Here is a 24,808-nt window from a genome sequence, read left to right on the forward strand (position 1 = left end):
ATGTGCATATTCAGCAGACAAATTCAATTGAAAATCATTTGAGCGGAACTAACATAATTAGAACGGTTCCCCTGAAGTCAAATATCCCTCTTAAAACATTATGTTGCCAAAGGCAACGACAATAGCCTAACATATGCACTTTTATCTCTGCTCGGCAACCAGATTCAAACATATCAACTGTATTGGTCTCAAAGGCATTCGACTGCCCTCTCGTTTGGGTTGACTAACACACACAAACGCACGCACACACACACACACACACACACACACACACACACACACACACACACACACACACACACACACACACACACACACACACACACACACACACACACACACACACACACACACACACACACACACACGCCCTCCCTCCATCCCTCCCTCACACACACACCCTCCCACCCATCCAAACACACAAATGTTACCATATAAACCATTAAATAATAGCCATTTGGAGCCAGGAAAGGTTTACATTTGCGTTTACCCTCAAGTGAAACCACGTCTTCCACCCCCCTGACCATGTCCTTAGGCTTATTTGCCATGATGGGGAGGGATCGTTGAATGCGACGCCTTTAGGACCCAGCAGCGCTGCCCAAGAGGTAGCGGCACTCCTCTCAGACAAAGGCAAAGGCAGAGACCGCGTGCCGCTACCTTGCTGCATCGACACCCATTACCACCACTCCGCGAGCAGCACCGCAGGTGAGTTCAATTACTTTGATGGAAATACGCGTAGTTTGGTTCATGGGCAAAACATATGTGCATGTTAATTTGTAAAAAGCCAGACCGTCTCAGAGGTGTCATCGCTGTGAAGGTAGAATTTTTGAGTGTTAAACGTTTCTTCTTCTTCCATGGGACTGGTCTATAGGCTTTGAAGGCAGGTGGCCAGCTAGACCCGCACACACCCATCTCCAGTCATTCAAATTTAATTAAATCCTCCACCGGCTTAAGACGTGTCGTATTTGGATGGATAAAATACAAATGCGGCACTAAAACTTTCTATTTTCTTTTGAAAGTATACCCATTTAAGCGTTCTTATGATTTTGGACCGGCTTCTGATTTAAGTTGAATTATAGGATAAGCATAATGAGGGCGTTAAAATGGTCCTGGGAGTGTTGAGTTCAGTGGGCGGATCTGTCAGAAGCAGAACCCAGTTCTCCATGAAGCCCTTAATGTTACTGCAATGCCAGCTTCATGTGCTACTCAGGGGACTGTTCTATTCGGATGTATGCGCTCAGTTTAAGGTGTGGGCTAATTCATGCATTCATTCATTCATTCATTCATTCGTTAGGTAAAATATCAAAAATAAAAACATTCAGATTTTATATTGGGAGAGATGAACTATTGATTTATCAACAATGAAAATCTATTATTTTCACAACTCCCCATTGAAAGGGGTATTGTTTGCTTATACTGAGTACGAATTCCTTACCCTGACCATATTAGGCTCTATTAACTCTGCCCCGCTGTATACTGTCATTGTGTGGAACAAAGCGGTACTGCTCCCGCTGGAGTCAGCGGTGGATGATGTCACTTTGACGGACCAACTCTCAGACAATGGGCCGTCCTAGTAGATGCTCCGGTGGGGAAGGGTCACTTCCAGGACTGCCCATTAGCGGAGCAGATGGGGTTTAACGCTTGTCTTTGTCAGCTGATGCACTGCCAGGCCACAGCAGGCCCTACCTCGGGGCCTCTGCTGTCATAAAGCCCCACTAACATCCATTTTATGATTCTCCCAAGGGGAGGCCTATTTTAAGTAACAGCTAAAATGTTTTTCTTGCCTATTGTTGTATTTCTGTTGTTGCTGTAAAGGTGTCTGTTTTTGTATTGATCGGTGATTGTTTCATAGGCTAAATGTGTTATTTGATGTTTTGAGTGGCTTTCCTTATAGGTTTAATTATTCATAAAGATTGGCTTTTAGTTGTATACGTTTGTTTAAATGGTCATGAGGTTAGGTATAATTCAAATTTTATCAAGATGCAATGCAAGAACTTCTCGCCAGTTAGTTAAAAAACTGTTAAATTGTTTCTCAAATTAAATTACCTTGTCACCTAAATGTAAACATTTATGCAATACAAGAAGGCTGTGTTTCTTGTTTAATGTATGGCCTATTAGATTAACTAAAAACCAAATTGCTGTACATGGTTGTCTGTTTATTTTAGTACAAGGCGAGAGTATAATTGGATATTTGGGTCAGTGGAGTAGGCCACTTCTTGAGTTTAGATCTCACTGCTTGTTTTGTGTCGTTTTGTTTTTCCATGTGGTGCGAGAGGGTCACTGTTTAGGTTAGCAGTGTCAGTATATTTTCTCTTGCATTGAGAACTAAAGTGTGGCCTTTGGTTAATCTGCGGTTCATTGACCACTAGTTGGTACGATTTGGCCTTTTGAACAAACATAAATCTGTTATAAATTCAAATCATTAGCTTAAAGCACCTAACCCAGAGGGTCAACCTAGTACCTTTACAAGCCATTGGTAAGCAACAAGATCATAATCGGCATTCTGCAGGTGACAATCACCCCTAAGAGGTTTGCTTGACCTAAAAGCTCAGATGTCACACAGATACATTTTCACCATTGGGGATTTATGTTTTCTTCTCCTGATAAGTTGTTCTTTCTTCAGCTTGTTACATTTGATGATCTAGTCTATCGGTTGGCAGTGTGTGAGCAAGCAGAGGGAGCTTTATATAATACAATCACATGCTCTGATCCCACCACTGGGAATCTCATTGAGAGGCTATGTATAGAGTGGATGGCTCGGTGGCGGCTTGCGTGTGCTTATACTGTGTGAACCCCATGGCTTATTGGCCTTTTGACACCCAAATATAGCTTCTAGTCTTCTATTCCATCTGTCGATATATGTGTGCATTATCAGATGCATACACATAATAAATATCAAAATAGTATTGAAACTCAAAACCCCTCACTTGACAACCTGTGAATGCCGGCTTGCTGAAAGGTGGTCTTCACTAAGCGGTCAATAATTGGATAGACTAAAGCAATTAACTGCTTGAAACGTCAATCGTCAATGGTAACCATGTTACTTGCTGTGTCTGTCTACTCTCTCTAAATCAGTGGTTGTGTCTAAATGTACCACCTATCACATAGGGCATCTTATCCGATCGATTGGCGATGACTCACCACTTTTATTGTCCTAGATTTACAGATAAACCTTCACCGTGTTGGTCTTCTGGTCTGCATCCTCTCTCCTACCATGTACTTGCTGTTTGAGATTTAACTGTATAACAATTGTGCTTGAATTCTCTTACGGTCCAAATAGAAGATGAACCCTTAACGGGCGACTTCCCTCATGATAAGTAATCCTCCTTCCTCTGTTTGCAGGCAACCCCGGAACTAATCACCAGCATCACACCTCTGCCAGAACCCCCCCCCTCACAATGAGCATCACCAAGGAGCTGGACTTCGGACACTTTGACGAGCGCGACAAGGCGTCGCGTACCCCGCGTGGCGGCCGCCTCAACGGCCTGCCCAGCCCCACCAACAGCGCCCACTGCAGCCTGTACCGCACACGCACGCTGCAGGCCCTGTCCAACGAGAGGAAGGCCAAGAAGGTGCGTTTCTACCGCAACGGCGACCGCTACTTCCGGGGCATCGTGTACCCCGTGGCCCTGGACCGCTTCCGCACCTTCGACGCCCTCCTGGCCGACCTCACACGCTCGCTCTCCGACCACACCAACCTGCCGCAAGGGGTCAGGTTCATCTTCAGCATCGACGGAATGCGCAAGATCGCCACAATCGACGACCTCGAGGAAGGTACGTTTGTCGGTTGGTTGGCCCGAAGTTTGGCGGAACGTTTTGTGTTTTTTGCTTCCGTGGCTAATATTGGCGGTTTTTGACCATGGCTGTCTTCTCTACCAGTGTTTTGGCTTAATCTTAATTTTGGCTGATGTGGTATGTAGAATTTGCCGTATCGTTATTCATAAAGTTGGGGTTTAACATGAGGAGTTGTGTTTGTCAGATGATGGTTTGACACACATTATAGTACCCTTTCTGAACACCAGGGTAAGTGTTACATCAGGAGTACACGTTAAAGGTCGAAGTCATTCCTGGCTATTGGGAGATTCAAACCCAGGAATTTCATTGGGATTGGGAGTTATCTTTGCGGTCTAGACTCCTGATCTTTCCCGATCCCTATGAAATTTTAATCTGATGGAAGGCTTTGGAATGGCAACCAAGGAGAGGATTTTGCAATTCATGAGCCTATTCCTACAATTCAGCAGGTTTAAAATATCGAGTAATGCTAGGTTGCGATCCAAGCCATGAGGTCATTGTTGATCAGAAACACATGTCCAGCCTTTTTCTTTGTAGGCTTTTTCATCAAGAGAAAGGCCCACCTTCATTTCAGTTTTTTCTGAAGGAGAAGGTGAATCAGCATAGCTAGTATACTGGATTTACAAAGAAAGAGACAGAGAGAGAGAGAGAGAGAGTTCTGCTCATCTTTATTTCTGTACAGCGTTTCAGCCATCATCCTTTATGGACTGGCAGATGTGGAGGGTCCTGCCTCTTGTTCACCCGAGGGGATACAATGACTTAGTCCTGTTTCCGCTGTAACGTATAATTTTATTTAGTCTGTTTTAATTGGGGCCGTAATGTATGTGTGTGTGTGTGTGTGTGTGTGTGTGTGTGTGTGTGTGTGTGTGTGTGTGTGTGTGTGTGTGTGTGTGTGTGTGTGTGTGTGTGTGTGTGTGTGTGTGTGTGTGTGTGTCCCCCTCCCTCTTTGGGTAAGTTCAATCAGAATGCGTGTAACCTAATATATTGAGTGCTGGATGGGGGATGTACAACATACAGTTTTAAGGAATGGGTAAGTAAGGTAAGGTTGGACAAGAGTCTTTGGCATTCTGACTCAAGGTGGCTTTGACCCGCCATCAGTGAATCCAATACCACTTAAGATTATCTTGATCCCTGCAGTCTTAACCAATGGCCTTCACAACTTATAAATATACTCTTAAGAGAAATCCCTTTTCGATGTCTGGATTAAATTGGCCGTCTAGACAAGAAGACGGTTCATTGGAGGTTTCTAACCTGTCAACGTTTAAATTTAAATGGTATTCTTGGAATGCAACACTTTATACTGTTGCTACAAATGTCAATGTAAATAATGTAGAAATATGCTTCTATGTTCCGAATCAGACCTGTTCATCTGGTTCGTTGAAAATCTACTAATACTGAATGCCCTACATTTTGACCTCAACATCAGAGGGCTCAGTATGGAACATTGATGAGATGGAAGTGGTTGTCAACACGGGCGAATGAATCCAGAGTTCAAAGCGATCTGTAATGTTCCACACATCATTGAAATCAATATAGGAAATGGCCCTCAAACCACTTAATGAATACGACTTGTTGATCTTGGCTCTCTTCCTCTGCCAGCAACCCTCAAGTATATACCAGACGGTTCCCCATGGCATTGGAGACGGCCCATACCCTAGAACCCCAAGTCACTCTACACAGCGTTATGAAATCGTAGAAACCGTCTCTCCCACCGGGGCCTCCGGTCGCTTTCACCACAACAGAAGCCACCGGCGTCCGGCCATCCGTCCGTCGTCTCACCGCTCTCTTTTTGTTTTGTCTGTCTGCCCCCAGGGGAGAGCTACGTGTGCGCCTCGGAGAACTCGTACAAGCCGCTGGACTACACCAAGACGGTCAACCCCAACTGGTCGGTGAACGTCAAGGCCTCGGCCAGCCAGAAGATCTCGCTGGCGGCCAAGGCCACGCTGGGCGGGCCCGAGGGCAAGGACTTTGTGCGGCCCAAGCTGGTGACGGTGATGCGCAGCGGCGTGAAGCCGCGCAAGGCGGTGCGCGTGCTGCTGAACAAGAAGACGGCGCACTCCTTCGAGCAGGTGCTCACCGACATCACGGAGGCCATCAAGCTGGAGAGCGGCGCCGTCAAGAGGATCTACACGCTGGGCGGGAAGCAGGTCGGTGGCAACACGGTGTAAAGGTGCTTTCGGGATGGTCGTCTGCCCATGTCTGCGTGAGAGTTGTGGGTTTTCGGTGCTTGGCCCGTGTTCCGAGAAGGCAGGTGTAGGGATCTTCACGTCTTCTTGGGGATTAACAACTGACCGACATTTGAGAGTACAGAGGAAAAGCCACAGGGTACTTTGATGTCTTCCTTTACCGCGCCAGAGTTTCTAAGCGTTTTCAAATATTTATGATTGTGTGAAATGACCTTGCTGACTCACAGACCAACTGTGTGTGAACCACGCCCGTTAAGAGGCAGCGCACTCCATTGTAGGGATTCTCTGTCTTTTATGCAACTTATTTATTTTGCTTTCTTCCCCGTTATTACTCTGCTGTCTGTCTGTCAGCCTTTGAGTGTGATGAGGTTTGAGGCCTATAGTGACACTGTTATTCTATACCCTTTCAAAAAGTCCACTGCGCTTCACCTCCTCTTATGGCATTGAAAACAGTGCCCACACCATTGTGTTGAGCCCCATGGCTCGTGTTTGATCCATGGGATCCTGGTCCGTCAGTGTTCATCAGAGTTGGTCACTTGTCACAAAGCTCATAAAAGAACTCATTGAGTGTGAGATGCACACTATCCTGTGCCCGTGTGGGTTTCTGTTGTCCTGTCAGGTTATTAGTCTTCACCCATTGATGTGCATTTCAGCTGGCACGCAGGTCAAGCTGTACTGACGGTAGACCTTGGTCAACCGCATCTCCCTTCTGGCCACCATTCGACATCAAAGGGAGTTATGAATCAAAGCGTTCCTCCTGTGAACTTCTGAAATATCTGTAGAGTTGATGGTTCGAGTAGTAGTCATATTTTAGTAATTGATCAAACACTTTCATTCTGAATTCCGTTAACGTGTTATTTATCAGCATGAAGAGGGGCGGGGATCTCGCTCAAGGATGCCTGCATGCACACCTTGGACACTGGGGATCTAACCCAGTATCTTTTTGGGCTGGTAGCCAGATACCCAAACCACAGGACTATCCTGCCCCACCTTAATGACATGCATCCCAATTCACTCCAAGTCGCCTTGGACAAAGGAGACACTAACTGCAATCTCCGCCGCGCTAATGTGTTCCTAAAGTAGGGCAGGCTGCGTTCCCTCCAGCGTGGGCCTGAACACAAACCAACTAGCGTCCCGGTTACCCTTGGCCAGTCCTTCATGCGGTAGGTCCGGGCGGTTTAACCGCACAGTGAAAATATAGGACATCTCAACCCCCGTGGGAGCACCCAGCTGGGGCTCGACAGGCAGACATTCCCACCAGCGGTCTCTTTCACTAGACGGGCAACGCGTCATAAAAATGAACGTGCTGCGTTTTAAAACGTCCTGTCCCAGAATTTGTAAATCCAGTTTACAAAAAGGTTTATTGACCGACCGAGACTGTTTAAAACATGTTGGTTTAGGTTTCACCTGGAAGAACATTGGATACAGCCGGAATAACAGCCTCTACTCCGGAGAGGGCTATCGGTGTCGGACTGGGAAAACACTCACACAGGGGTCAGATGGATCGGCAGAAGCCGCCAAGCAGGGGGTAACCGACAACAAAGTAGTTTGTATATGGGCCGGCTCCAGGCTTTGCACTGTACCCAAGAAGACCGTCCCCCAGGGGAACGGCATGGGTTTATTCTTTTTTGCCATCCAGTTAAAAGGGCGACACTAAAGGACGGCATGTTTTATTCATGAAGGTGTCTGTACAGAGTGGTCTTCTGGGAGAGGACCAGGGCTTCCACCTGGAAGGCTGTCCAGGAGGGGGGGGGGGGGGGGGGGTAACGGATGCATGAAGAGCCTTATAATTAGGAATGATTGAATGATTATGTAGAACAGCCTTCTCCAAAGAGGGGGGTCTATAAATGTGGAATCGTGGCTTCGGTTTCCCAGTGGTGTCTTGAAGGACCTATTTTTTTTGAAGGCTCTGAAGGCGTGTCTTCAGACAGAATAGCTTTGCTTTCCTTAGTTTAATAATTGTTCTTAATGATTTGAACCTATTATGAAGCATATCACAAAGTGATGCCTTTCCCTGGGATGCCTTTCAACCAAAGAGACAAAGATTTGAGGTCTAGAATGTCTTTTATTCACTTGTGCTCTTTCTATCGGTGGTGGTTGGAGCAGCTCTGTGACCATGAGTGGTGGCGTGCAACAGTGGAGCGTGGGGAGGAACCAATGGGAATGCAGGAAGGCATCGCAGCAGAGCAAACATGTGGGCGCGGGAGTTCTGCATCTGTTTCCCCGCCTCGTCTCCTCTGATGTGGCTAAATGATCGCTAATCCGCCCTGGCTTCCTGAATCGTGACAGACGGTTTGGCAGTCGTACACGGTGTTCACACAAGCCTGTTACACTTCCTCCGGTCATAGTTCACGCAGTGTTTGAAGTGGAAGATGTGCTTCCTTATGCAACTCATCAGTTATAACTGATTGTGTTTGTGGATTCGAAGATAATTTAGAAGTGAGTTATAATGTGATGGATGGCTGAACCCATTGTATGACTTCATGGTCAGGTGAGTATCCTTTGTGGGTGTGATTGGTTGACTGTGATATGGCTCCCCCGCTGTTATCCCCTCTTGTATATATGGCTTGTCACTGGCCCGCTGAGCTGTGCTGCAGTTACTGGAATTTAACTGGAATGTTGTGTTTTTAAATAACCCTTTAATTTAGTTTTCCAATTATTTGTTTGGGATGGGTGGCTTTTTTTGTCCTTTTTAGATTGTGTATCATGTGACATTCATCGTTTCACCCAGATTTAGTTTTGTTTCCGCTGGATTCAGATTTGGTTGTAGCTCCACTAGATCCAGTTGTATCTTAACTAGCCTGTGTGGCAGTGTCTTTAGTTATGTGTGTGTGTGTGTGTGTTGGGGCGTGCAGGGGGGCTGCAGACTGCAGCTGCTCTGTGGTGGAGGTAATATTGATGCAGTGGCCCCCGCCCCTCCCTGACTCTGCACCGGTTCTCCTCCTCCTCCTTCCCCATTTCATAGCGATGGCTGCTCGGGCTGGTTGCTAGGTTACCACATCCCAGGCACAAAGAGAGCCCAGCTGGCGTGGACTGGTCTGTCAGTCACCACATCCTGTACTTTAGTCCCTGTGATCGTCTGCAAATCGTGTGTGTGTGTGTGTGTGTGTGTGTGTGTGTGTGTGTGTGTGTGTGTGGAAAGCTAGAAGATGCTCAGTTTGTCCAGGTACTGATCGATGTTGGGCTACTTGAAGGTTGTTTCTGCAAGCGTAAAATGGCTGCTCTCCTCTAGCGTGTTTCCAGGAACATTTAACCCACTAGCTTCAGCACTGTTCAAACTGTCTGCGCCGTCTGCGGAGGACCCTCCCTCTCCTTTTGTCAGCTAGGAACATCTAACGCCCTTTTTTCCCTTTACAACCCTGTGTTTGGAGAGGGCGGAGCGATCCCCCAGGCCTTTCCCTCCTCTCCTGGCAAATTAGGATCATTTGAACGTCTGCTGATGAGGAATAATTATTCTCTCAAATAAATTCCCCTCGCTGGCTCAAAATGGGGCTCCACAATGTCAGCAGTGTGTGTGTGTTTGTGTACGTGTCTATTGGCTTCTGGACACCCTTTTCTTTGCACTCGTAAGTCAAATGCCAGGTCCTTCAACTAATTGAATGCAAATTCATTGTCCCTCTCATTTTGTGCAGAAATCGCACAGTGTTGGATGATGTATGACTGGAGCAGAGTTTCGGGCTCTCACGCCTTGTACACCGACATGGTGTAGAATTATGGGCAGTATTTCTGTGTTAATTGTTTCCTAAACGGATACGCTGTTGTCGACCAAAGTAAAAAGCAGCGTGGCAAATAAGACTGGGTTCTCTCATTCTCTACCTGCCTCAGGCAAGGTCATCGCAATGACGAGAACAAAAGGTTTCTAATGGGAGTGACTGTTCAATAGACTCCCATTCAGTGAGTAGAACAGGGAAACGCTGGTCCGGGGGCTTCTTCATGTACCAATGTAATCTGGAGATTGGGGGTGTTGGTGGTGGATAGGGGAGGATGGGAGGTGCAACGCCTTCTTCATCTCTCCCTTGCAGTGGAGGCGGTCGTCATGGCAATAAGCGGAGCCATGATGAATTCAGTCTGTGACAAAGACTGTGAAACGCTGAGTGTGCTCTTTACCGGGCTGCTCCCTCATCAGCAGCCTTCAAGCATGTGCATTTTTTCCCACATGCACGGACCACATGCACCCGCGCAAGGACACACATTGACATATAGGGGAATCTTGAAATGGTTTGCATTTGCAACTCTTCTAAATTCAAGCCATCACACACCCACAGACAACGTGTCAACATGATTCATGCGGACAGGCGTGTGTGTGTGTCTGTGTGTCTGTGTGTCTGACGTGGGGGTGGGGCTGGCCAGGCACCAGCTGGTCTCCATGACGGTGCAGATATTAGTGTGTCTAGCTGGTGTGGTCCCTGTGCGTAAACACACACGCCATCGCCGCGGTGATCCTCTGGGTGCGGCAACGGGGAGCAGGGGTCACGTTTGTACAGCGAGGGGTCGTAGGTCAACTCGTGTTTTAAAACAGAGTGATTTCGAGTGGGCCTCCCGCAGTAAAGGAGGCAACGCCATACTGACCTGATGGTTGGTGAGATATCTGGGGCTTATTTTCACTTTACTGTTTAACGTCGGATTGCATATTTAGGCATTAAGTAGATGTGTTTGCCAACGACTTAGAAGTGAGGATGAGACCCATCAAATACATGTGATCGAACTTTAACCACCTACAGAAAAATGGGGGGGGGGGGGGGATGTTCGCTAACCCTATTACTATGGGGTTTTGTGTGGAGGCTATCGATCCTGGCTGTGTGCTCAGAGTCGAGAAAGATGGAGTGGGAGTTTGCTCAGGGACAAAGGAGAATTAAAGAGGTTGTGGCTCCCACGGAAAAAACCCGCCATTTTCTCTCTTGCTGTGCTTGGAGAGTGGATAGCATGAATCAAATGGCTGGGAGAATGCAATTACATGAGGAAACCAGCACTTGGTTGGGCTGGCATAAAGCCCTTGCTTTGCTTATTTTGTGAATTTTCGATGTCCTTAAATGATTCTTGCACTTTTTTGGCTATATCTTCATTGTTGAATGCACTTACTGTAAGTCGCTCTGGGGGAGCGTCGGCTAAATAAATGTGACATGACTGGGGTGGGGAGGTGGTGAGGTGTCGGGAGGGAGGCTACAGGGAGGGAGGGAAGCAGAGTTGTGTTCACAGCTCAGCAGCTCGTTTTCAGAAGGGTTTTTAATATTTTCCATGGAGGTTTGTATTTCGGACCCAACAAGGCGTCCCTCCCTTCTGCCTCGCCTCATGACATGCTACTTTATTGTACCGTCTTTCCTGTTTGGCGAGCGACACTTCATCATCCAGCCATCTGCATCATTAAAAGCACGTGTGTTGCCAAGTTAATGTCTGCTCAGAATAGTGTGTGTAAAAGCTAGGTCTGTGAGGTCTGACACCCCTTTTAATGCTGTAAATTCATTATAAAATGTGTGTGTGTGTGTGTGTGTGTGTGTGTGTGTGTGTGTGTGTTCTCTCCATTCCACTGCTAATCGCCTAATAATGCCTATTGCCTACCAGTGAGTGGGTCTTGAGACTGGTAAGCCAGGAGGGGACGGGAAGGGGGAACTTTGTGAATAATTCAGCTGGTTGGTCGGGTCTAAGGTTTGGGTCACTGCCCGGCTAGTGGTGGTGGTGGTGGTGGTGGTGGTGTGGCTGGGGGTCATGTGGTCCTGACAGCTGGAGAGGCAGAGATTAGGGATGGGCTTGGTGGGGAGTGGGAGTGGGGGTGGGGGTGGGACTGGAACGCACACGCGCTCAGGAAGAAATAAGAGGAGGGGGGGGGGGGGGGGGGGAGTGATCCTAAGTGAAGGAGACATGAAAGAAGAGGGAAAACGATGGAGGAAGCGTTGTGATGTGGACACTGGTGGTTTAATCACGGGAGTGTGGAGATAAAAGCGCTCGTTACAGACCTACCCGCGAGACATCCAGGCGCCTTAAAGATAAACGTCCCTTTGGGGTGTGAAGGAGTTTAATATTTTTGCCTCTATTGGATCCATTCCAGGGGGTCTGGTGAACATGATGGACTGACCCTCTGAGACTGAGTGAGAGAGGAGAGGATGTTGTTCTGAATCTTCTTCGCACACTGGCTGCTGCATCCCTTTGGGCAACCAGCTTGTTATAAGAATGATGGGAGAAATGGCAACCTTTCACATTTGACCCCCACTAAACCGACAGGGAGGTGATCAAGGTCACAGCATGTCAGCCCGACTTGGGCGTTTTCCAAAGAAGGTGGCTTGTGTGAAGCTACCCATTGTGCTGCTAGGATACATTGTGTTTAGACCAAGGACAAACGGCTAGACATTTTACAAGGACACCCAGGCAAGCTGCTGTTGGCAAAAATATTAGCTTTAGGGGGGTCAACGTCAAGGTCCCTTGGGGTGCTTAAAGGGTGTCCTTAAACTATTGGTTAGCAAAATTTTTGCCGAAAGGGGGACACCCTTTAATCACCCATATAGTGCATTCATTTACATCAATTTATTTTGACACTTTTGATCGTCAGACTCACAGCGGTGGCTGTGTGTCTCTGCCTGAAACAGGACATGTCAACAGTGAGAAGGGTTCGTCCCGGTCTCCGGCCTCCACTCCCCTGGCCTCGTGGGGCAGCAGAGAGCTCTGGGCACGGGGAGGGTGCGGGTAGGCGAGTACAGCTGTTGAATGCCTCGCCAGGCAGTCACCAGCGCACTTTTAGCCCGTCCAGACGTCCGTCCAGAACCCCCCCCCCAGGGCAGCTGCCGGGGTGGGGGGCGCTCCAGAATGATCGGCGGCTCATAGTTTGGATGTGTGGCACAAGATGGAAGCTGCTTGTCAGGGGGTTCTGGGTCCTCCTCCTCGACCAGCCAACTGGTCTCTAATGCATAGGACCATGGCACTAATTCAAAGTGGCTTATAATACCGTGAGTGCGTACATTGTTAGTAAGGACGGCCCCAGTGGGACTCGAACCCCTAACCCGAGCAGGGTGAAGGCTATGCCCCCCTGCGGTCCTCCTCTAACAGTTGTGCTGGTACACTTATGACTCGGTAGATCTTTATGACCGTCCCGGCAATATTGAAGAAGACATTGGAGGAAGCAGGAATTGGGGGAGACACGGGCCAAGTGTCGATCAGTTATAAATAACGTGTCTGGGCTTGGGTATTCCAACAGGAAGTGGAACTATGCCAACAGGAAGTACTACTACAATTGCTGGTTTAAAAACTGGAATGCCGGTCTCCGAATAAAAGAACAGCCAACAGGGTGAATCTCTTTGTTTTTAAAGGGGTGTAATCGGCCTGTTTAAGCTTGGCAACAGGGCCAGACCATTGGAGTGCTGAGGGGAAGGTGTGGCTGGGGACATCTGTCCACTAAAGAGGCCATATTGTGGGAACAGCTGCTGTGGCGAGGGGGCAGGCCCTGGAGAGAGAGCCAGAGAGATGGGAGGATCACTTGGGCCTAACTGTGAAGGGTGTAACAATATACTGTCTTTGTGCGTACTCGTCATTGTGTTTTTGCGGGGGGTTTCTGTAATGAGGTGGGTTGGTTGTGTGAGGATTTGGTGTGCGCAAAAGCAATGTTAACACGTGAGGTGTCACACAGAGTTGACCTACTTCCTGCTAGCTGGGCTTTAACCCGAGGTCACAGGGAGAAAGGCAACACTGTTTACCTGTGTTAAGATGCTCTCGAGGGCCGGCATGCCGGACAAGATTAGAGTGTACATGTTCCGCTATGTGGCTAAATGAGCATGCATTACAGCCGCTATGCTATTGGCTACATCAGGATGTCCAAGCTCTCATGCAGGATGTACCACAGCTGTTACGCTAATTCAGGATGTGTGATAGATGCTACACTGTTAGCTACATCAGGATGCCCAAACTATTTCCTGGGGTTATTAACAGCAAACAGTGTTATATCTGTGTGAAAGCCAAGCTGACTTTTACTACGTGCCAGAGTCTGTACCCTAAACACAAGTACCTTGTACAAGGGTAATCAGCCTTTACAGTTCCACATTATTTTGATGCAATGATAAGTTTCTGGTTTCAGAGATGTCTAACTTTCTAGATAATTTTTAGAGATGTCTAGATTTCTATCATTCAAATTAAAGGAAATACCCTGTGATGTTGTGACAGTATGGGCTCCTTGAGAGGCTCATGAGGGATCCATGTTTTGACCTGTGTTCCGTATGACACCTCAGGTGACCTGCCTCCAGGACTTCTTCGGTGAGGACGACGTCTTCATCGCCTGTGGACCAGAGAAGTTTCGCTACGCTCAGGACGACTTCGCGCTGGACCAGAACGGTAAGCCTGCGCCCTCTAGAACACTGAACTTGTATTTCTGACATCTGTTGATTTACTGCAAAGACCTTTTAACGGAAACCTATCAAAAGTGACTAGCGATGAATGAAAGGAGTTAGAGGTCTAGGGTTTGCTTACTTAAAGATGCCCACATGTAGGCTGACCTCATATCTCATACAAACTTAAAGCCTAATTAATACTTCTGCGTCAAATAGTGGTGGTGGCGGCCAAACGCAGATGCCACCTCAACCAAGTGCCGATGTGGAGACCCGTAGAATATCCGCAGCTGCTGTTCTGAGCAGAAGAAGAATTCGAGCTTTAGAAGTGAATCATTATGTTACAGTTGCACTCCCAGCCGTCCTTGGGAGGAGGGATCCCTCCTGTGTCCCGTGTCAAGGCTTCCTCCCTCTTGCTTCTAGCGGATCTTTTCCTTGCCTTTCCAAAGGCTTGCGTGCCAGAAAGTTGTGTGATAAAGGGCAATACTAATACAATTGATTACGCTTTTACTGGACCGCATAATGGATACACAGAAATGTTACGGTGCATGTAACGGCGTACATTTGGATGAACCTATATGTGCATCGGCTGATTTTTCAACGCTATGCGTAGCATATATCTATACAGTTTGGCCCAAGTGAGCCGTTGCCAATCGCCATTTTGCTACAGCCCGATCTGAAAGGTTTTTTCTAACCTCTCACTTTCTGTAAAATGGCTGTGTTTTCCAACCTCACAACAGCACCTCACAGGATTTATTTGAGTATAAGCTCTCTCCTGGTCTCTCCTACGCCTGCAAATATCTGGAAGACATCAAATGAGAAACATTCCTGGCAGGAAGGGTATTTATGTCCAGGAGAGAAAATATGTATGTGACGGCGCGAGGGAGAGGAGGAGTGGGAGGAAGAGCAGAAAGGAGCCCGGCGTTATCTGCCGGCAGCAGCAGCCAGAGGTAGAGCACTGCCATTAATCCTCCTCCTGATAGGCGCGGGTCGCCGTGACGCCAGAAGTGGGTAAACACGGCAAATCCCGCGGCGCTAGCATACAACGGATATGAATACGCTATTCAGGATGTTAAGTCGTTGCGGAGCCGCGTTTATCCGGCGCCGCTCGCAGAGCATTCCTTTTTAAAATGCAGCGTCATTAAGGAGCCGGTACGGATTGGGCGTCTTGCTCGAGGGCGCCTGCCTTCAACTAAGCTCCCAATCTTTGGGCTGGGGGACTAGCCTAGCTAACCTGCCTCTTCTTTTTCTTTTAAACCATGCATTATTCCACAGCTCAACTTCTGTTTCCTGTTGTTTTGTTGCTCTGCTCTCCGTCTCTAGACTTGGAGAGGAATTGCTTTGAACCCGAACGCGTTTCAAAATATAGGCCTCATTTATCATGCGTGTCATGTCACCCCTACTTCTCCGAGGGGGGGGGGGGTCCTGTCGGCCCTCGTCCTTTTCCCCAGCCTTTGTAACTGGGTCTCTTTGATCGAGTCGCCAGTAGCGTGCTTTTATAACGATGCGTCTCTTCCATGAAACCCTCGTGACCCCTACTGAAGCCGGGCTGGGATTGGGTCGGTTTGGCTGACAAGGGGGCCGAGGTCAGCAGTGGCCAAGTGGCCCAAACAAGCGAGCTCTAAGACCGCTGTGGGTGGGTGGACTGGGGAGGTGGGTGGACTGGGGAGTGGGTCACAGAAAGGTAGGCAGTTTGAGACACTCAAAATGGAGAGGGTCTGACAGTGTCTATACAGCCGTGTTTGCGGTCCAAGGAGAGTCCTTCAGAGTGGCGGTGGCGGTGGTGGTGGTGGTGGTGTTACTGAGTATTGAGCAGATGAGACAGACTGTCAGCCTGGGGTCTATTTAAAAGCCTGGTGGCACACACACGCACCACAACCCACACAGGCGCATACACGCACAGTAACTGTCAGCATCCACTAGTGTGTGAAGGTTAGGGCGCGAGAGGAGGAAAGACGCAGTGAGGGAGGGAGGGAGGGAGGGAGGGGGGGGGGGGGAGAGAGAAAGAAAGCGAGAGGCAGGGAGGGGGGGAGAGAGAGAGGGAGGGAGGGAGGGGGAGAGAGAAAGCGAGAGGCAGTGAGGGGGGGCGTGGGGGAGAGAGAGCGACCTATCATTGTGTCTGGGGCATGGCTGTCCTGATTATAACTGACCCAGAATAAAAGACAATGACTGCAAACATTTCTATTTGCAGCAAACAATAGCTGATATGAACGGAAAGGTTAAAGTAAACAAGTTGCTGATTATGTTCAAGCATAATCCGCCAGGAAACAATGTTTGGAAAAATGTTAGGAAAATATGGGTCCCCTATTAAGAAAAAAAAAAACGCATACATACTGCGTGCATGCTCCCATATCAGGACATATAATCGTTACATGCATATCTATGAGTTAGTTTGTGTAGTCTTAAGATTTGACTTGAGGGTTAATCAAAAATGTGTTACTGTTCATGTATTCGTTGGAGCCAACCTGATTATCCTAAGCCATCAGTACTATAGTTCTTGTTCATGCTGGGGAATACTGCATCTCATTGGATGAGCAAAACCCAAATAATTTCTACATTTAACAGTCCAAACAGAAGTTAACTAGGTATTCAGTCTTGCATTATGGCAGTTTAAAGATGGAGGAAATCCCAGCGAATGATGCAAATCACTGATGAATGAAACTGTGTTCCCTTCTGAAACAATGTTGCCTGCCTCCTTCACATCTTTCTGTTCTGTAATCATTAATTAGTCAAATTATTTGCATATTAATCAGCGTTTATGAATGTGCGGCTTTCGATTAGGCTTGCTAGGGATTATAGTTCACAATACACTATGCAGGATGTCAATTAAATTGTACAAATTGTGCTTACTTTGCATCATTAGCAAATGTATTGCGTTTCCTTGCCAGAGACAAAACTTTACGACTCATCAATTCGTCATCTTGCACCGCTTCAGAATTGGTTCTTTGGATTGAAGCCAAATGACATCATGGGCTTCATGGCATGGGGAACACAACGGGTTTATAACCATTCTCTGTCTGTGTGTGTGTCTCCCTCCAGAATGCCGCGTGATGAAGACCCCCAAGCCTCCGAAGGGGCTCATCAAGAGTCCTGGTCCCATCCGGCGCTCCGGGTCCACCACCGAATCCAGTGAGAACATATTTATCAGCCCCGCCCCCGGTTTTGATTTAATATAGATCGATACTGTCGAATAATAAATCGAATATTTAAGAATAAATCCAATGTTAATATTTTAGACAAAAGATCAACTGCTCTCTCTGTGTGTGTGTGTGTGTGTGTGTGTGTGTGTGTGTGTGTGTGTGTGTGTGTGTGTGTGTGTGTGTGTGTGTGTGTGTGTGTGTGTGTGTGTGTGTGTGTGTGTGTGTGTTTCTTGGTGTGACGCTAGTGTTAGCCGTGTTGTGTGTGTGGGCTGAGGGAGAACTAATTCCAGCTGACACTGCTCCTGGAAGACGAATACACATGGATAACCATGGTACATTACATGCATGCAACGAGCTCAGGAGTACAGGAGGCCTACATGTATCGGTTGGAATTAGTTCGATTTGTTTTCCCCTCATATCCCAAAACAACTCGACACATGAAATCACAGCATCGTTCTGTTCCATTTTAATTGTTGCATTTGTACAAATAAAGATGATTCTTGCTTTTTTATTACAGATTGTAGGTTATTAGTCAGAATGTAGGTACGATAGCTCATCTTTTGGTCGTGAGTTGAATAGGAGTTTGTGAAATTAATTGGGGAAACTAATTCATTAATGAATAAGTAATTGATTAAGAAAACTACCAGAATCAACCGGTTTGTGTTATTAGGGTCATTCAAAGTGATGGAAGACAATGGGGAAGGACATTTAATGTGCTTAGATGTGGCAGTTGTTCAGGATAGCATAGCAGCTGTCCTCCAACAGTGCTGTGTTTATCATAAATAGCAGGATGAATTTAGCAAACGCACAAAGTGATGTGTCAATCCCAAGGAGATTCCTTACACAATAATCTATTTTAATACAAAACGGAACAAAACATGGATTTCACCTAGCAGATGGTTGCTACAATCAGGATTTGGAGGAGGGAGGATGCTATTTACCAGTTAATGTGAGTCTTCTTTGGAGTTTGTCAGCCATTTTGTCTGGTCAACTCGCGTCTTGTGTTCTTTGTATTTTAAACAAGTAGGACAGAGTGTAAACACAGAAGAGCACTGCTCATCAGTCTGCCCTGATGACTCTGGCCAGGTCTCTCTCTCTCTCTCTCTCCGTCTGTCTCCCTTCTTCACTCCTGATGCGTCTCTTTAACCAGACACGCGGGTCAGACTCTTCTGTTTTGTCCTCTTCCTTTGTCCCTCTGCCTGCCCTCTCTCTCGCACTCTCACTCAGACACGCTCTCTCACTCTCAATTCTTGTTAATGTCCATGAATAGTTGCGATTGGGAGAGGGTAACCAGGTCTAAAGGCAGCAGATGGAGGAGTAGGGGGGGGGGGGGGGGGTGTAATGTGTTAAACATTAACTGAAGCAATACACTGCTAGGGCTGGTGCAGCTGGAGGGGCGAGAGAGATGAGGACCCCTAGTCCAAACAGATCAGGTTCTGTTTTGGTTTGGAGTCTCTCTTGACACCCCTGTGTTCCTCCACCACCACCTCTATAACCCCCCTCTGAATGCGGCAGAGTGCTGGTGAAGAGTGGAATCTGTTTTTATAACTTTATTACTTTGTTTTGTGTGTTTTGTAATGCATTTCATTCTTCTTTCTTTTTAAATATAATCCAACGCTGAAGATCTGTTATGTTTGCATCTAAACATATGTTTGTTTGTTTTTAATTTCTAATGTTACTTTGTTCTTGTTAATAAAACCCATCTACTTCATTGCATGTTTTGATTATCCTTTGGCCCCCCTTTAAAAGATTTAACTGTTTTAAAATGGTTGAATCGGATCTGGATTAACTCAAAGATTTAATATCTTTTTTTTTTTTTTGGTGGCTGGTCATATGTCTGCTGAAGACACTAGATTCCCACCTGTATCAAAGAAATAGTTTGGATGCTGGCCTGCTGACAATAAAGTGTATGAGGTCTCTGCCAGGATCCTGCTTTATTTCCTTCAATGCTTGGCTTTTATAGAGCAGGGGATTAACTAAGCACCTTGGTGCCTGGTGTCTTCAGAGTATTTAAAGGCCATTAGACAGGAACATTTCAGCTGGATACAAAGTACATCAACAAGACGGTAGAATTAAATGGTTTTTGGTCCATTCATTTACTATGAAAGTTAAACGTGAGTATAGGAGTGAGTATACAAAAACAAGACATAAAAAAAGTGTGAAATGTGGGTGATCCCTCAGAAAGAACCAAGTATGTGATTTAAGCAGTTAACATTTGAAAAACATTGGTTTCGATTTAGACATTGGAGCAATCTATTGTATTGAACACCCTAACTAACAGCATTACTCTATGTGTGTCACTGTCTGTTGGCCTGAGTGCTAAGACGAACCTGTTAGCGCCTGGCTAACAATCAAAGCCTTAGCCACACCGTGTCCCCCCCACACCCTGGCACAAAGTTAACAGCGGCCATCTGGCTTAAAGAAATCTTTTAATCTGTTACACACACACAAAAAGGGCCTTTTAAAGCATGTAGCACATAATGCACCACACCAACGCACTCTTGGAGTCCAACACAATGTGCCACACAGGAGAGAAGTCCTAGCAACCTGGCGGGCGCTCAGAAGTGGGATAAAATGTAGTTTAGGTGGAGCGAGAGAGAGGAGGGAAACAGGAGTCTTGGTTCCTCCACTGCCAAGTGGGACGAGAGAGTGAGGGGGGTATTGCACTCTGTGCCAGAGGAGCACTTTAGACTTCTCCTAACTGCGCCTTATTCACACTTGTTTATCTGTTATCCTCTTGTCTGTCGGTCTGGCTGTGTCTAATTTTCTCTCTCTCTCTCTCTCTCTCTCTCTCTCTCTCTCTCCTGTGCGATGGAGTAGTTAATGGAACCGGCTCCAACAGCCAGAACTCCCCCACCTCCTCCCCCACTAGTCCGGGACTCGGACGCAAGCAGAAGGTACGTCCTGCCCCGCCCTCTGGACATTCTCCTCTCCAACCTGTAAATGGCATGCCTTCATAAAGGCAAACCTATATATGGGAGAGAACCGCTTCATACACATGTTGTGAACAAATCAGTGTCGGCAAAATGAACTCTGCTTCCATCAAACGAGAAGTAGCACCATGGATTTATTTCCGACCAATGGAGAACGCAGATATGATGTTGCACATGCTGTTCATAACATGCTATCATTTCTTGTAACAAAACGTGATGGTTCCCGTTTAACAATCCATGCATGGGCCCATTGTGGCTGATTGCTGTTGGACGTCTGAATGGGATGTGGGTGAACTTGTCTCTCTTTCTCTCAGGACCTGTACCTGCCCCTGTCCCAGGAGGACGAGGACTCCATGGGAGAGTCTATGTAGGACTCTGGGCCCCAGAGGCCCCTTTCCTCCTCCATCGCGCTCCCAGCAGGCCAGCCGATCGCTCCTATTGCTCCTGTTTTGGCATTAGAACAACAACAACAAAAACAACAACCAGGGTTGCGCTGCCATTTGCTGCTTGAGAATGCACACAAATGGACTCTTTTGTTTAACTTTTTTTGTACCCGTTTTTTTTTTTCAGTCACAAGAACCTGTACATACAGCTGTGCTGTAGGAGTTGTTTCTTATATACATACATTTCAATAACGTGCAACGGTATTTTGTTGGTGTAGAATGGTAGTTTTCACAATTCAATAACACGTAGAAACCCGATTCACTTTTAACTGAATGTTTTGTTATCGAGTGGACTTCTTTTGTTTTGTTTAGCTTACGGATCAAACATGATACCGGGCAGCAAGAAGGAACTTTTTCTAGAGGTGTAATTCTGGAGCTTTGATTAGGGTTTTTGTATCGCTGGTATTTCATCCCTTTTTCTCTGCGTCCTCCCGTCTCTCCGCGAGAAAGTAACGGTACTTTTTGAAGAGAGAGCGATATTCTCACTGGCTGTAAATAGTGTGTATAGCTTTCATAACGTGCTCGCTTTGTGTCCCTAAATGTGCTTCCATAACGTCAGTTAATCCGCCTCTTTAGTGCTCCCCTCGCCGGGTACGATCAGAGAGAACCTGCCACCATTCACCACCCAATGCATTACTCCACCACCCCCCATATGTGAATTCTTGATAATGACTCTCGATATCCTTATTTATACTCTGCATATCTCACATGAAAGACACACAGACAAACAAACACACACACACACGCGCACACACAGTACATGTTACCTGTACATTTTTGCTTATGCACTATTTGAAAAGCTTTTTTATTTTGAAAGTTAACCCTGGAAGTTATATCCAAGTGTGCCCAAAACGTCCCTTCGAGAATGTTCTTTCTTTTTAAGAGAAAGTCTTTGGCCCTGTAATATAATCACTGTCTCCTCATATGCTTACAGTAAAATCACACCATTTTTCCCCCTGGCTTATGTTCTGGTAAAAATATCATGATGGGGGAGGGGGAAAGTTCAGATTCAGTGATTGAAAGAGTCAAAGCCAAAGTATACTGAAAATTAGAAATATAAGATGGGACCTGTATGTAGCGTTACTGTCTGCTGTACCCCCCCCCCCCCCCCCCCCCTACCTAATGCATGACTAATTTAAACGCTCATCAACGTCAGATACTCGCAGATACTCATCTTATAGCGGTTGAGGGATTCTCAACATTTGCATGGCTTCAAATAACGCATAATTATTACAACTCTCTTAATAGGAAAAAAAACATTGATATATAAGAGGATGTTATGGGATCAAAAGTTTTGGGTTGTAAAATTACGTCAAAAGTTTCTATCCTGGTCAGACCAAACTGTGGTTATCAATGAGGGCCCGATGGTACCGGTACCACTTTCCTTTTCTATCGGCCTCTGGTACTTTGGCAGCTTCTGTCCGCGGTTTGCACTGTGTGTCCTGGGCTACGGGTGCGTCCTCACGGGTTGATCAGGGCTTTGATTTGACAACTGGATGGAGAGGAAAGCACAGAGACACAAGCTCTTTTACAGATGTAGATGGATCTTAAAAACGTCATGACGATATGTTTCACCCTAACTGTAAAGATATGACAATTGCACGTGTAGGATATTTTATGGTTGCGTCTATGCATTAGGGGGGATAAGATATTGAATAGTTGGGGAGCGGAAAAAGGGGTAATGTTTTATGTAAAATGTTTAATATCTGATACTTCAGTAGAAGACTAAAAGGTCCAGTTTAGTCATTTCAATACATTTCTCACCATAGCAATGACTCACTCTTCGCTCTGAATAAACTGAAAGGTAAAATTCACCAACTACGTTTGACCAAAACCAAACCAAACTGACTGATGAACCCTCCGCACTGCCATGCAGATACACGGTTACCATGGGAACAGCCAACAGCTTGTACTGGCAAGGGTTACCATGGGAACCGCCAACCGCTTGTACACTGGCAATCAACATTTTTGTAAAAAAAAAAAAAAAAAAGTTTGTTTTCCTGAGGAAGGAAAATATAACTTTTGTTCAAACTCACAAGCTCTTTGCTATCTCGTCTGGTGATCCCCAATTTTGTACACTTTTACAGCATATTGAAACATTACCGATAAATGTCTGGTTGTTTGGTGTAAATCTGCCGAAAAGTTCAACACCTACAGTGGTGCCTTTTTTCCTAAAGATTATTGTCTTTTGATAAAAAAATGAAATGGAATCTAACCAAGGCAGTCCTTTTGTTAACAACCTGTTTGTAAAACATTTTTTGAAGTGTATTTTCTTTTGAATGAGGAGAGCTTGGACAACATCTGATACGCTGTGTAGAGTAAATACAGGACACTTTCTCTCTGTTTGCTTCCCATTGAATGAATGACTGAGCGTCTTTTCGTGGTATTTGCGATGTCCCAGTGGCTTGTTTCAGTGCTTCATCCAATGTATTAACCTGGTATCCTTTTACAATTAAAACAGTTGTATTACAACCCCCTGAATCGTTTGTGTCTCTGTCAGGAACGGCTCTGATTTATTATCAGTTGGCCTGTTCAATCAATTACTTTTACAGTGTAAATATATTATCAGTAGGTATCTTTAGGCCTACATAATAGGCCTAAACAACAATATCCTGTAGGGAGCCATTGTTGTTTATGTTTACTCAATATGTATGTACCTGAATGATAGTTAAGGTGGCTATTACAGTTTCTGTTTCTATAAACAGAAACTGAACTACAAGGTTCTCCGCAGGAATATTCTCATCGCCATGGGAACTAGACATCTTTGTTATTCCTCCTAGTCAAATGTAAAACATCCTTGTAAGACGCTGGAGTGAGTCACACTTTAGCCCTGTTATAACGATCTGTTATAACTGTTATAACACCAAAATTCATGATTTATTTATTGTTCTCAGATATTCCTCTACTATCGTCACATTCATGTAAACGTGTATGGTCATCTCTCCAGTCACCTTGTTAAAATTTGGTAGACGGGTGCCCAAATACAAACGTCAAAATGAATTATATTCGATTTTGTCGATCTGCTGCACTTCGTGGATAGCCCAACATTAGCAAATAGTCAACATTTTATCTCATCGTGCCACCTGGTGGCAGGATGGGACAACTGCATTACTTGATGGGCACCTATAATATTCACATGCAGCAGTGTCCATCAATCTCACTGTATCTCGACGAAACTCACCCAGAAGCACTTTAACAAAATATTTTCAAATTATAAATTCGTTATTCATTAATAATAATATTAATAATGTTGATAATCATGTCATTCTTTTCAACTTGATTGTTCCTAAAAGTTAATAAGACCAACATGAGAATTAAGCATTCCAAAATTAGAGTTCAAGTTGGACGACATGAAGTTAAAAGTTCAGATTTGATTTAAGTAGAACATCTATGTGTCACCATTCGCTTTCAGGAAATTAAAACTATTGTATGGGAAAAGAGAGAGCTGAAAACAGCCAAAAAAGTGTTGTATTGCATTGCATTGTCCTAGCTGTCAATGACAAGCAAGATTCATGTCCTAACCAATCACTGAAAAGATGCAAAAACAGATATTCTCACAAAGCATTTCCTTCAATAATGACTGAAAGATGCCTACTCCATTTCTAACAATTTACCCAATAATTACTCAGCAACTTTAACAATGAATAATTGATTCTGCAAATGATTAAAGATTAAATTAGCACGTTTGATAACATATTCATCATATGTTACAGGTGGAGAATGGAACACAATCTATTGATGGATTCATAAATCAAAACGACATTAACTGGAAGTCATACCTCACATTACCTCTTAGTATTATGTTACTGACATGAACCATTCAGTCATTTCTGTAGATATAAAGAATCCAATCAGTATTTTGTAACACACGCCTCGATCCTTCAACTTTAAAGGAGTCTGTGTTTTGTTTATTGTTTGGAACAGGACATAATTACACCTGATACCTAAACTAGATATATACTTTTGGTATTGATTGTTAAGTTTAGATATTGTTTGGGATTGTTAAGTTTA

At 45.6% G+C, this 24,808-nt stretch overlaps 1 protein-coding gene across 2 annotated transcripts; it reads left to right on the top strand.

Annotated features, from left to right (window-relative positions):
* The first annotated feature begins 502 nt into the window (after window positions 1–502).
* Window positions 503–23,269, top strand: LOC132461555 (neuronal migration protein doublecortin-like). 2 transcript variants are annotated; one of them, XM_060056731.1, is made up of 7 exons: window positions 503–705; window positions 3,343–3,774; window positions 5,605–5,939; window positions 14,186–14,288; window positions 17,321–17,410; window positions 20,239–20,318; window positions 20,669–23,269. In XM_060056731.1, the coding sequence occupies exons 2-7, from the start codon at window positions 3,399–3,401 to the stop codon at window positions 20,723–20,725; spliced, it is 1,041 nt and encodes a 346-aa protein (XP_059912714.1). In that variant the 5' UTR covers window positions 503–705; window positions 3,343–3,398; the 3' UTR covers window positions 20,726–23,269. The 2 variants fall into 2 exon arrangements, with proteins under 2 accessions (XP_059912714.1, XP_059912713.1); XM_060056730.1 differs by having other exon boundaries at window positions 546–705; window positions 20,242–20,318.
* Window positions 23,270–24,808: the final 1,539 nt, after the last annotated feature.

The sequence above is a fragment of the Gadus macrocephalus genome, chromosome 7 (genome assembly GCF_031168955.1).
Source record: "Gadus macrocephalus chromosome 7, ASM3116895v1".
NCBI classification, from domain to species: domain Eukaryota; kingdom Metazoa; phylum Chordata; class Actinopteri; order Gadiformes; family Gadidae; genus Gadus; species Gadus macrocephalus.